This window comes from Carlito syrichta, unplaced genomic scaffold, assembly GCF_000164805.1.
Source record: "Carlito syrichta isolate Samal-C Ts95f unplaced genomic scaffold, Tarsius_syrichta-2.0.1 Scaffold303527, whole genome shotgun sequence".
Lineage (NCBI taxonomy): Eukaryota > Metazoa > Chordata > Mammalia > Primates > Tarsiidae > Carlito > Carlito syrichta.
The window spans coordinates 205,939-219,624 of NW_007247623.1; the positions used below are offsets into that span (position 1 = coordinate 205,939).

The following is a 13,686-nucleotide window of genomic DNA, read 5'->3' on the forward strand; positions in this document are numbered from 1 at the left end:
TCAAGTATACTATATGTTATTATTAATTATAATCACCATACTGTACAGGGATCTTCACAACTTATTCCTCTTGTCTAACTGAAACTTTGTGCCTTTTTAATCCACATCCCCCAATTCCTCACACCCTGGCTCCTGGGAATCACCATTATACTCTTAGGCAGCTTTTATTTTTACATGTCATAATAGAAAATACAAAAAGAAGGATTTTGACTAACAAAATATAGCAAATCAGACCTAAGATTGATTTGTTTTGTTAGAATTCTGAAGTCCTCCCTACTACAAGCTCTCTACTACATCAATAATTCTGGAAAGTCTATAAATTAACAGGCACATAGTTTCTTGAGTGCTTCAACTATGAAAGGAAAACTTTGGAGACCATATATTCCATCGTAGGGAGACAGAGAAGGACATTTGGTTCTGGGTTGCAGTCTGAACACATATATTTCCTGCCTTCCATCCCTTCCCAAATGCTATTTAAATGACAGAAGAGGACTGTAAAAAAAGAAAAAGCTATTTCGGGAATAGAAGAGGCAGACCAGAGTTATTAACAAGTTCCTGAAAGTTCTGATGCGCTAGTCAAAAACAGAGAGAGGAAGCTGAAGTTCAATGTGTATAACGTGGAGATTGCTACAAAGGTGAAACCAGATTTTCCAAGATGCAAACAAGAGAGTAGGTGGTGGGCAGATGGCATGGTGACTGATGGAAGGAGCACGGAGGCCACTCATTCCCTCCTGTCCTCCAGGCCACCACTGTGAGGGGTGGGTATGGAGCAAGTAGCTGCATTCCTGGGCGTCATTCCGAGGAGAAACTGGAAGGAGGTCTGCTAAGGAATGGGGAGGGCCTGCACGGGGAGGCCCAGAACCTCATTGACCTGCTCCAGCCTGCACAAGGCAAAGCAAAGTAGTTCAGTGGGCCCGCCCCATACCTTAGTAGGGAACTTATGGCCAGTCCCCCAGGAGAAGAGTAAGCCTGTTGGCAAAATAGGCTTACATACTAATGAAGGGATCTCATCCCTCATTCTAAAATGTGGATAGACAAACAAGGATCTGCAACATTTAAGAAAACAACACAACCAGAAAAATAAATAAATAAAGGGGACAGCTGACCAGGGAGAAAATAGAGATCATTCAGTGAACAGAAGAGAACTTTAAAAAATCCCATTTGTATCTTCAGGTATTGTATCTATGAGACGAAAATTGGCTGATATAAAAATGGAATCATCAAGAAATAGGAAAGCTTTCTTAGGTATTACAATGTTAAAAATTAGTATAAAAGCTGAAGAAAAAGTTGAGGAGATTTCCAAACACATACAGCAAAATGAAAAAATGGAGGGTCAATTTAGGAGGAGGGGACCAATATTTACTTGACTAGTAGGAATTCCAGATGAAGGGAGAGACAAAATAAAGGAAGCAATACTCAAAGAAGTGGGAGAAGAAAATTTCACAGAGTGGATTCAGGCCTTCAGCATAAAAGGAGCCGAGAAGAATTGAAGGAATACATGAGTGGAGATATGACTGCTTGTGCTTGTATTCTCTATACACTTCTATTTTTGTTTGTTTGAGCTAGTAGTCATACACTTGTGAAATTTCAAAGCACCAAAAAATAAAAAGCAGATTTTTCCAATGTGTCAGAGAAAACAATGGTTCATCTATAATTCAGTGAGAATCATAGGACAATCATGAGCCTTGTGTGTAGCAGATTCTTCCAGACATGTACAAAGACATTTTTACAAGAATGGCAATTGCTATGGTTCGAATGTGTCTTCCAAGATTCACATGCTGGAGACTGAATCACTAGTACAACAGTGTTGAGAGGTGAGAACTTTAAAAATTAATTAGGTTATAAGAGTTCTGCCTTCATGAATGGATTAATGTCTTTATCAAAGGAGTGAGTTTGTTATCTTGGGAGTGGATTTTTTGAAGAGTTCAGCCCCCTCTTGTTCTCTCAAACTCTCTTGCTTTTTCACCTTCTGCCATGGAATGACTCAACAAGAAGGCCCTGGCCAGATGCCAGCCCCTTGGGATCTTGAACTTCCCCACTTCTAGAATGATAAGAAATAAATTCTGTTCTTTATCAATTACCCAGTCTTTGGTACTCTGTTATAACAGCACAAAAGCAGACTAAGGCAGTAATCTTCCTATATTCTTTTATGTAAAAGTTACTTGAAGAGATACTTTAGCAAAATGAAAAAGGAATCTGAGAGGAAGGAAGACACAGGGTCTAGGAAGCACCAGACTGGTCTTAGAACCTTGATGCCTGTCATATTTTCCTTTGTGCAGTGATGGGTTGTCAGAAGTAGAAAGCTGTGCAGCCTGCATTGAGGGTGCCCAGGGCATTCTTTTCATTCTTGGGAAGAAAAAAATGGGAAAGCAATGATTAAGAGAATAGGCTGGGCTCAGTATAGCCTGTAATCCCAGCACTTTGGGAGGCCGAGGTGAGTGGGTTGCCTGAGTCTGCAGGTTCGAGACCAGCCCAGGCAACTTGGTGAGACCTCATCTCTACAATAAATCAAAAATTTGCTGGACGTGGTAGCGTGCACCTGTAGTTCCAGCTACTTGGAAGGCTGAGGTGGAAGGATCGCTGGGGCCCAGCAGGTCGACGCTGGGGTGGCCGTGGCCGTAGCATGCCACTGGACTCCAGCTTGGGAGACAGAGTGAGATTCCAACTCAAAAAAAAAAAAAGAGTAGATAAGGCAATTATGTGAAGGCAAATGTTAAGAAAAAAAGACGATAGAAATGCAGAAAAAAGCAAACATCTGTTCAAAGAAGCCATGGTCCAAATATGAAGGACACTAAAACATCACATAATTCTGAATAGTTGATGAACCATAAAAGCCTTGATGCCTGTCACATTTTCCTTTGTGTGGGCCAGGTAAGTGACCCGTGGTTACCTTTCTTTCTCTTTGAGTCCAGTCCTACTATTAGGTTCAGCAAAGAACAGTCTCCATGTAATTACAACAATGTACACCTTCTGGTTTCTCCATTTTTAGAACCAACATAGAGCTCAAGTAATAAAAACTTAATGAGGATTAAAGGGCAATATGTAAACTTTAATAATGATTAAAGAACCATATGTAAGCATTAACCATTTTGTGCATGTAAACGGCAAGGCTGACTGAATGGGGAAGGTTGAATTTGTGAGGACAGAATGGAGAATTACAAAGCGAATTTCCTCATTGTACAAAATGAGAGTCTGGAGTTGAAGAAACAAGTAGATAGTTTGATGTATTTGTCACATTATAAAGGTGACCAATAAAAGAATTAAATAGGAAACTATCAAATTCAGGAGGGGCAGGGGAGGTGAGAGTAATGCAAGTGATCCACTTCCTTCTATTTTCAAGTGGATAATTGATGGATAAGTCTACATGTGTTAATCAAGAAAGAGTGAGAAAATGTGTTATGTCAATGTGTGGAGGCAACACAGACACAGAGACATGCATGTAGACATAGACATAGAGACATGCATATCGAAATCATACATAGAGACATAGACACAGTGAAATGCACTGGGAGGCCGGGCAGGGGCTTCTGCTTGTCATTTTAGGCTCTTCCTCATATTTGACTTTGAAGCCATATTTATGAATTAACTAGATAATAGAAAGCAGAGACTACTAAGCAGCATTAGAAAGATGGTTGAAGAATATTTAATGCCAACATATTGAGTGGAACATTTAATTATAAAACGCACCCTGTACTGCAGAATTTTTCTGTGGTGGTGGTATACGAGTCACTGTTTCTTTCTTTTTGCTTGTCTGTATTTTCTGCCTTTTCTACACATTACTTATTTCATTTGTAACAAGAAGACGGGATTCAAAAGATCATGTTAGGCCCGGCAGGGCCTGCGTGATGTGGCCAGTTCCTTGGCCTGGGGCTTTCTATAATTATGCAGAGCTCTCTCTCTCCCTGTGGCCGACTCAGAAATTTGTCTCCAGTAAAGCTGCCACTCCCTCAGAAAAGAATTAAACTCATAAAAACCTCTGAGGTCACTCCTCTTGAGTGGAAGTTCTCAAGACCTTCTTGAATAGGAAGCCTTCCTTGTAATCCATTCTGGAAGCTTCTAGCTTTTCTACCTTACCATTCATGGAGCCATTTATTTTGCTCTAAGTTCCTTTACCATGAAAGAAAAAAACCAAAAGATTAAAAAGGAAATATTTAAGGTAGCTACTATTTTTCTCAATTTGGGTAACTCAATGAGCAACACACACAACGTGGTCCCCGTATACTATTCCTTTAATATACTCATTTTAGCCTATAAACTCTTCACACTAATTTGATGAAAGTTAATTTCTGTAAAAAATGAAAAACATTTGTGCAGCAATATGCTAGTTATGTTTTGAGAAACATGGTTTTTAAAACCTAACCTAAGCCTTCTAGATGCCCTACCCCTCTTTTAAAAGCAGCAGAGGCCTTTTTGCAAACAAAAATCCACCCTGAATCCCAATCTACAAAATGCATCAAAGAAGTTGCTTTAACTGATGGAGGAGTAGGAGGCTTAGATTCGCTTCTCACCCATGTCCATTGTGTGTGTGCACATTCACAGGCACATACGCGTAGGCACACATACAATATCCTCCCCTCGTTACACCCCCCACAGCCACACACACATGTGCATGCTCATCCCAGACCACGTATACACACACACACACACACACACACACACACACACACGCACACACATACACTGTTTGTCCCACATCACATGCATACACTGTACCCCCAACCACAACACACACGTATGCACACTCATCCCATATTACACAATACACGCACACCCTTGTCCCACATCACATACTCTGTAACCCCAACCACAATACAATTATCCCATATCCATACTATATCCCACCAACCACATGCACACACATACTATCCCCCACCAACCACACACAATAAACTCCTCACCCCCACTATACCACCCTTCCCCATATAACTTAGTCACTTACATATAATCATATCACATACAGATGTACCATATATCACATCGACACAGACACTATCCACACACACACACACACACACACACAAAACATACACACCACTTATCTCTCACACACAGACATTTCCTCACATATTACACTCTCACATATACACATGCTGTGCCCTTACACCGCACACATATTATACATCCCCAGAGCTTCCATACATATACACCATACACGCTAAACCACACATATATATCATAAGCCATACACACCACATCCACATACCTCACACACATGCTGCACACAGACACACCACACACAATGCACTAAACCACACCATAAACACTATACCACAAACACCATATACAAAGACCCTATATACAGCGCGCGCGCACGCACACACACACACACACACACACACACACACACACACACACAATTCTTTATGCCCCTAGGGTTTCATGGAACATAGTTTGAAAAATCAGTGCCCTGAATGGAAGCATTGTATTTAATTTTAATGAGCTATTTTCTTTTTTTGTTGTTGTTCTTTTTTTTTTTTTTTTTTTTTAAATAGAGATAGGATCTCACTATGTTGTCTAGTCTGGTCTGGAACACCTGGCCTCAAGTAATCCTCTTGCCTTGGCCTCCCAAAGTGCTGGGATTACAGGCGTAAACCACTATGTCTGGCCCTTCTTTTACTTTAAAAGGGTAAAAACCCACTTTCACCAGCAGTAATAAAATATTTAGTAGTTAATTTCTTCAAGATTACTGGTTTGAATCTGGAATTTGTGCTAATAGCTCTTACTTCTTGTTGGATCTTTGAAGTTAAACAGCATCTTCTAATCATCCTAATGGATTACACATCAGATCATCAGAAACCCCATACCATTTCCTGAGTTCCATGTCACAAAGGAGATCATGCTAATATATCATCTGTATAAAGTCATAATAAATGAGGTGAATTGAAAAAGACAGTTTCACCGGCCAGTGGGGCCCAAAGACAAAGATTTGACTTCGAGCTATGTCAACGCGGTTCCAAGCCAGTGCCAAGCTCAGCTGATCTGGAGCTGATACATTTGTTCCTGGAAAGGGAAGAAACAAGATTTTTCACTCCATATCTAGACCTCCTGGGTTTGGCAGGGGCTGGGTGGTGAGCACAGGCTTCCCCTGGGCCTCTAGCCTGGGACTAAGCACTACTGCCTTTTCTTGCACCCCTGAACTACCACCAAGGCCCCAAAGTCAAGGGCTTCACATTCTCAACAAGCTTCCCGGAGGACAGTGGAGGCAATCTCTTCCCATGCTGCTCTGCATGGACTCCTTGGGAGGGACAGAGGAGAAACCCAGTGATCTGGGACCCTCATCTGAAAAAGGGAGGGAGCCATGGGACTGCCTAGCCCTTGGACTGTCCAGGTATCTGCCAGGCCAGGTCAAGGGCGCTGCCCTTCCCAAGAGCACCAGCCCCAGGCCTGTGGGGAGACCAGGGCAGTACCGCCAGACAGCTGGTCTGAGGGTGACCCCCTCTCCTCTCTCCTTCTTCCTCCCTTCCCTCTCATGGCCCCAGGCTAGCCAAGAGGCAGGGAGGAAGTGCGTGTCCCAGAACAGACTCCACCCCATGAACTCACATAAAGCGTGTCATTAGAGACAGGATGGGGAAATTGAACAGAGCACTGCGGAATGCAGGGACTGCAAATAAAAACCCATTTCATGTTTACACTCTCTGAGTTGAAACCCTTAATGAACAAGTCACAGTTGGAAGTGGTTCTGACTTTAGCCCGTTATGGTCCATGGGCACCCTCAGACCCATGCCCCACAGAAACCCACAAGCCTTGACATTCTATCATGACTTGGGGCTGAGACTGCTCCAGGCAGCCTGACTGGCACGTGGTTCTAGCACCAGCAGACACAGTCTCTGGGAGGTGGGGTAGGGGATGGGGGCTGAGGGTGTGGGAGCTGGCCAGGAGAGTGGGGGAAGGATTGCTAGCCAGGCCAGCGTCAAAGGGACAGGAGTCACCATTTCCTGGGAACTCACCTTTCAGGAGGGCAGTTAAGATTGCCATCTCGATGTCTTGCTGACCCTCAGAACCCATTCTAAACACAGTGACCTGAAAACGTGGAAAGACTGTTAGAGCAAAGCTGAAACAAGATAGAGAGGGGGTGTGTTACAAAACTGCCACAGAAACTGACAGGTAATAAAGTGATTCTGAGCGCTAAATAATTTTAAACCAAGTGCTTTTGACTTCCAGAAGTTATAGCACTGCTTGGGCCAACTTTGAATCCCTGCCTGGATTCTGATTTTATTATTTGTAAGAATAAATTACTGTGTCTGGAAAGCAAAATGATACAACTTTATAAGCCTGTCTGACTGGGTGTTCTGTGTCCTTCCTCAGGCCTTTAAATCAGATTAATATCACGAACCTCAGAGTTTTGCAATGTGGTGGGATATTGCCTCCCATTTGCTAAGGTTTGGAAGCACCTAGGGCCTCCCCTGCGTGGGCTTGTTCTGTCTCCATCATGCAGACACAACTGGCTGTTTTATGTGGATTTGTAAACTGTCTCTTGGAAAAGTCTGAACTAGAATATGAACAACTCCATCATGTACACATGGGCAGAATTAGAAAAGGAAACATAATTCTCTCCACCGGACTTGTTTGGAAATAAATTCAAGACACTTACAAGTTCTTTCTTCTTCATGCACTCCATTATAATTGCAAACAGCTGATGCGATTGTGCCTTGTTGTAATTAAATGTTTTCTGAATGGTAACCAGAAGCTGCTCCCTGAGGGACTCATTTATTATCCTGTTCAAAGGACACACAAGAGAACAAAACAACGCCAGTTAAATCTGTACGTGATACATCAGCCATCTCTATGTCCATCTGATATCTTTGATTTGAGACCGTGCTATGGGAGGGTATCTCGGCCTAGAAGTCGAAAGTGTCCGTGGTCAAACACCATGTTCACACTTGTCTTGCATTTCAGCCTTGCTGCAAACCCTCTAAGGGAGGATGAAACTGGAAGCATGGGCATTCCACCAGAGAATTCCAGCAGAAACAACACGTTCCCAACAGTCCCCCGCACACTGGCCTTGGGAGATGGGAGAGGGAGGTCTAGCAAGTCTGCCCAATTTAAGCAGGTTTGAAGTATCGAAGTGGCTCACTTCAGAGTTTCTCCTTGGCCCACCAAGGAGGCAATTAGGAACCCACCCTCCTCACCCTCAGAAATCCTACCCGCCTTCTTCACAGTACTTGTGTGCAAAGGACAGGACGTCCGAGGCGCGCCCGCTGCCATCGCAAATCACCACGGGGACCGGAGGGTCTTCACGCAGGTATTCCAAGACAATGGACACCACGTTGGGGCCCCCTTCCACCACGAGGCCCACCAGGGGCACACCCTGCCCCAGTCCTGAAACACAGACCACAGTTGCCGGTCGCACCTGTGCCTTGCACCATCCCCTCGCTCTTGTTAATTCCTGAAATACGACAAAGAGTGCAGCCACAAGGACATTATTTACGGATCTCCCTACAGCACCAGTGCTTACCAAGAGACTGGAAAGAATTCAGGTATGTGATGGCGGTTTTCGTTCTTATATTACAATCTCATATTATGGTCTCACTGGGAAAATCAGAACTTCAAAATCTGGAAATTTCTGACTCACATGTGGTTAAACTCCATGAATAACTCACCTGGCTTTAGGGCTACCTCAAGGTGAGGGAGTCTGGATGAGAGACCCAGAGGTCCAGAACATCAGGAGATGTTCCTTGCTGAAAAAATACCTCCCTGGCTGCCCTATTCCAGAGCAGACCTGGGGTCTGAAACTCCCACCCTGATGGCTGTCCCCTAAAGAGCAACACAGTGAAGGGAATCTGGACTAGCCACAGAAAAGCTCAGTTCAATTCTTGTTCTCTTCCTTATGACGTTGGGTCAATCATCAAACTCCCACCAGCCTTAGATGACCATCTGTAAAAGGTGAATAATCAATCACAGTGCCTCCCTTACCTCCCAAAGGAGCAATAGGTGTAAAATATAAAACCACACTTGGCTACTAAAGGATTTTGTAAACGTTAAGCGACATACACATATGGTATGCTGTTGTTTTGTGTCTATCTTCAGTGACTGGAAAAAGGCAGGATGTGATCTTGGGGCAAACACATGAACCACTATGGTTAGCCCAATCAGTTAATGATGTGTTCTCAGAGTCCTCCTTCTCCTGATCAGATAACAGGTCTCCTTAAGAACACAGTAGGTGCAGGCTGATTTTTGATGGTAGAATCAGTGGGGTAGACTCTGGATATAAGAGGTGGCAGGAGGATTCGGGAAGCTAAGATTCTGAAGAGGGAAGGAAGTGGGAGTGGAGACAAATTTGCCTATTTCACAATTTGATCCCAAACTGGCCATGATAGATGATATTCTGAGCCTGCTTCACCAGGTATCCATTAGTTGTGATAAGAGTTAGTTGATCAACATTAAAAAATGACAAGTTGCAGAAGTGTCCTTGGTCTCACAGTTTTGAAGGACTTTAGGTAAAATCTGCTAGCATGGGTTATGGGAAGATCTGAGAATTCCAAGTGGGCAAATTCAGAGTCTCTGGTTTGCTCCCACGATGCGTCAGAGACTCTTGAATATTTTGACTGATTTTGCTGTCTCCTACCCAGAGAGTTACAGTTAAGTTCATTTTAGCAAACATGCATTAAGGATCAGCTTTGTGCCAAGCCCTGACCAAGAGGTGCTAGAAAAATTGGCCAAGATACGCTGAACTCCTTCTTTGAGATGTCCAATCCAATAAAAGTCTTGGTATTTTAGACCTTGGGGAATATGGTGGCCAAGTCACCTTCTTTTCTAGAAACAAAGTAGAACTGGTTCTTCTTGGCTTAGGCTGGACTCCCCGAAGCTCCGTGCTGTGGGAGGTGACAACTGAGCACCCCTTTGCTGTCCCTGCCCCACTCAGAGCCCTAGGCAAAGGATGACAAAGGGAAGCCCAAAAGTCACATGGCCAGGTGAAGTGGGGCGGTGTGAAAACTTACAAGTCCAGAAAAATTAAAGATGTGAGAACAAAAAAGCTCAGTCATCAACCAATTTATCCACTGAGATCTGATTCTTAGAATCTACAGCTTTTCAGAGCAGGCCAGCCCCGTTCTCCCCATATGTGTAGCATTACAGTCCCAGACGTGATACTTTATAATCAACACTTTCTAGCCCTAGATTGTATTTCACAAAAATCTCACCAGTAATGGTAAAAACAAAATGCTTTTTAAGATCCTTTAGCAATTGTTTGACAGTTAGACATGTTGGAGTATGAACACGCTCCCGGAGATTATACCAGTTATTTTAATCCTAACCAGTTAGTATAGTTTCATCTGGTTGAGGTTCATTCCTTTCTCTCTAGTTCGGCCTCAGCGTTCTTCCATCAGCAGTAGTACCCCCGCAGGGCTGTGCTACCTGGACCAGCAAGGACAATGCCCTGTGAGGAGTAGGTGGCTTCTGCAACCCTCTCCAGAGATGTCTCCATTCTCCAGAGATGTTCCCACCTGGCCATCTTAGTCTGGGTGAGAAACCCAGAGGTCCAGAGATACTTTAATGATTACCTAGCATACATCAATTGATAGAAGGAATCATACTAAGTCTTTGAGAATTCTTTCCTATTAAAACATTTTAAAAATAATGACAATAATTACAGGGAACAAGAATCATTGGGTAACATGGTGGGCAAGGCCATTATCATGGCAACCACAGATTGCCATGGTGTTCCTTGCAATCAACTTGCGGATCTGGGGCAAAACATCACCATGTAACTCCATGGGTATGATTTGGTAGAGGTTTAGGTACAGGGTATAGGTAGGTCATTTTTGTTGATCTAACAAGAGTCAAGAGTGAGGCTTGCAGCCCCCTTGGGCAACCTTTTTCTCAGCCTGGTTTCCATGGCAGTGCGTCACCCTGTGGCTTTCGCCAGTACTTACTTGTGTTGATCTTCTGCAGACAGATATGCTTTTCCAGCAGCCTTCGCAGCTTCACCTCAGCACCATACTTGCCCAAGGTGCCATTGTCAGCCAGTATGAAGTGAGTGTGGGAGTTGTTGAGCACAGAGAGCTTACTGAGAGGATTGGACATGGTCTGGTACACTCTTGTTACCTGACAAAGCGCACAACACACATCAGAACTGCAGGACTTAGGACATGAAGACCAATGAGGGAGGTGAGCAGAATACATATGTTAGGAATGACTGTACTAAACCTGATCTCATTTCTCTACCCTGCCTTTTGAAGGTTTTCTTCTTTGCTGACTGCTATACTAAAATAGAAAGAAGATTAATTATTTTGGATAATGACAACCTGGCAATTGCACTCCTGGGTGTTTATCACAGATAAATAAAAACTTATGCTAACACAGAAAGCTGTATGTAAATGTTTATGGCCACTTTATTTGAAATAGTTAAGCCAAACAACCCAAATGTACTTCAACAGATAAATGATTAAACGAACTGTGATACATTTATATCATGGAATACCAATCATAATAAAAAGGAATGACTATTGATACATATGACAACGTGGACAAATGTCCAGTGAACTGTGTGGGGTGAAAAAAAGCTAGTCCCTAAAGGTTACATATATATGATCCCATTTATAAAACATTCTTGACATGAGGGGACAGATTAGTAGTTGCCAGAAGTTAAGGATGGGGTGTGGGTGAAAGGGAATTAGATATAGATATTAAAGAGCAATAGGAAGGATTCTTGTGTTGATAGAAATGTTCTGCATCTTGACCGTATGAATGTCAGTATCCTGATAGTGATATTGCACTATACTTTTACAAGACGCTACCATGGGGGGAACTTTCTTTATTATTTTTTACAACTGCATCTGAACATACAATTATCTAAAATGAAGACTTTTTTTTTTTTTTAGTAGGTGTTTATTAAGAAGACAGAAAAGCTCCCCCAGCAGGAGGGGACCCAGAAGAGGGTTGCCAATGAAGACTTTTTTAAAAAATTGCCAATGTCTACAGAGAAAACACTTACGTCCTTTCCAATCAGGTCTTCTTTATTCTCCACGATGCCCCATGGAGCAATTCCTATAGCACAAACCCGGCCTCTGGACTTTGAGGAGTGGTCTTTCAAGGCATCCCCCACATGGCTGATGACACCTGTGAGCAGCATCAGTCACATTTTAGGTCCTTCTACTTCCAATCATGCCATCATTCATGAACTTTAGGGACACCTGTGCTGAGCTCCCACCTTTCCTATAGAATATGGAGGAGACATACTTATTTTCATCATTAAAAAAAAGTTTACTGGAAGTCTGAGCTCATAATTACTAGTAGCCCTGCATTACCTCCTAGAAAAGCAGAAATAAAAACAGAGATTAATGCAACTGTGTAGAGATTTCACTTTCTTTACAAGTTTCTAAGACCTAAAGATGGAACTAACTGGAGGTTCTTGCTAGACTATGGCTATCTGCAGCTAAAGTTGAGAGCCAGACTGCCTGGCATGCTCCTTAACCACTCTATGCCTCAGTTTCCTCTCTTATAAACTGGGGAAAAGATTGTTGGGAGATTCAATGAAAATGATGCTTCAGCAGGACTCAGTTCAGGGAATAGCACATAGTGGGTGACCTAGAGACACCGATCATTATCACTGTCATTAAGGTACTTGTTAAAAAAAATACCCCCCCCAAATAAAAAAGCTACAGAATAAAGATTTCATTCTTGTCATAAGTATGATCAGGCTGCAATATGTTTTGTTGTTTGTCCTTAATTTGTAGGAAGCTCTATGAGGACCATGGCAAGTTCTGGTTGGTACATTTACCGCAGGGGAAGGGCCTGCTCTCACCCGTACTGACACCCCCGGTGAAGATCCAGGCCCCGGTGGTCATGGCAGCCTTGATCAGGCCTTTCCCAAAGACCTGCTTCAGCTTGGGCTGCATCTCAAAGTTCTGGAGGCCTCCGTGCACGGATATTAAGAGCTTGGGGAGTTCCAGTTGCCAGTCTTTCACCATGAGATGAAGCAGCGAATCTGGCTTGGTGTCATAGGATACACGGATATACTGCAAAAGAGTGTGTGATGCTCAGCACCTGTTCTTGGTTTTGTTTCCTGTGTTAAAGGGGAACGAGTCTATCACTAATATCCAAACAAAAACTGTTTGTGGGTTGTTTCTCCCTCAGGGTCCTGGGCCCCCTGTGTGAGTCTGTGACCGAGTGACTGAAGGAAACTTTGTGGAGGATTGTCAGATTTAGCAAATACAAGATTTCCAGTGGTATGGTCTAAATGTTGTGTTCTTACTAAAATTCATATGTTGAAACCGAATCCCCAATGCAATAGTATGAAGAGGTAGGCCTTCAGGAGCTGTTTAGGTCATGAGGATGCAACCCTCATTAATGGAATTAGTGCCTTTATAAAATAGGCCAGAAGAGCTAGTCCGCTCCTTCTACCATGTAAGGATGCAGCAGGAAGGCACCATCTAAGAAGAGAATGAGCCTTCACCAGACACCAGATCTACTGGCGCCTTGATCTTGAATGTTCCAGTCTCTAGAAATGTGAGCAATACGTTTCTGTTGTCTATCAATTGCTCAATCTAAGGCATTTTGTTACAGCAGCTGAACAGACTAAGACATTCAGTTAAATTTGAATTTTAAATGAATAATGAAAAATGTTTTAGTACAATATTTTTACTAAAAGCCACAAATCATGCAATATTTGGAACATACTTGTGCTGAAAAACTATCTGTTGTCTCTCTGAAATTCAAATATAACTGAGTGGTCTGTATTTTATCTGG

At 42.9% G+C, this 13,686-nt stretch overlaps 1 protein-coding gene across 1 annotated transcript in view; it reads right to left on the reverse strand.

Moving 5' to 3' along the window:
* TRPM1 (transient receptor potential cation channel subfamily M member 1) overlaps positions 1-13,686 on the reverse strand; it is an 80,954-nt gene that overhangs the window by 59,645 nt on the left and 7,623 nt on the right. Inside the window, exons 3-9 of the mRNA XM_021712632.1 lie at positions 12,743-12,956; positions 11,933-12,057; positions 10,872-11,043; positions 8,145-8,319; positions 7,592-7,715; positions 6,948-7,020; positions 5,900-6,000 (exon numbers count right to left, since the gene is read on the reverse strand). Of these exons, the coding sequence (XP_021568307.1) occupies positions 5,900-6,000; positions 6,948-7,020; positions 7,592-7,715; positions 8,145-8,319; positions 10,872-11,043; positions 11,933-12,057; positions 12,743-12,956 (984 nt within the window). The remainder of the gene's footprint in view (positions 1-5,899; positions 6,001-6,947; positions 7,021-7,591; positions 7,716-8,144; positions 8,320-10,871; positions 11,044-11,932; positions 12,058-12,742; positions 12,957-13,686) is intronic.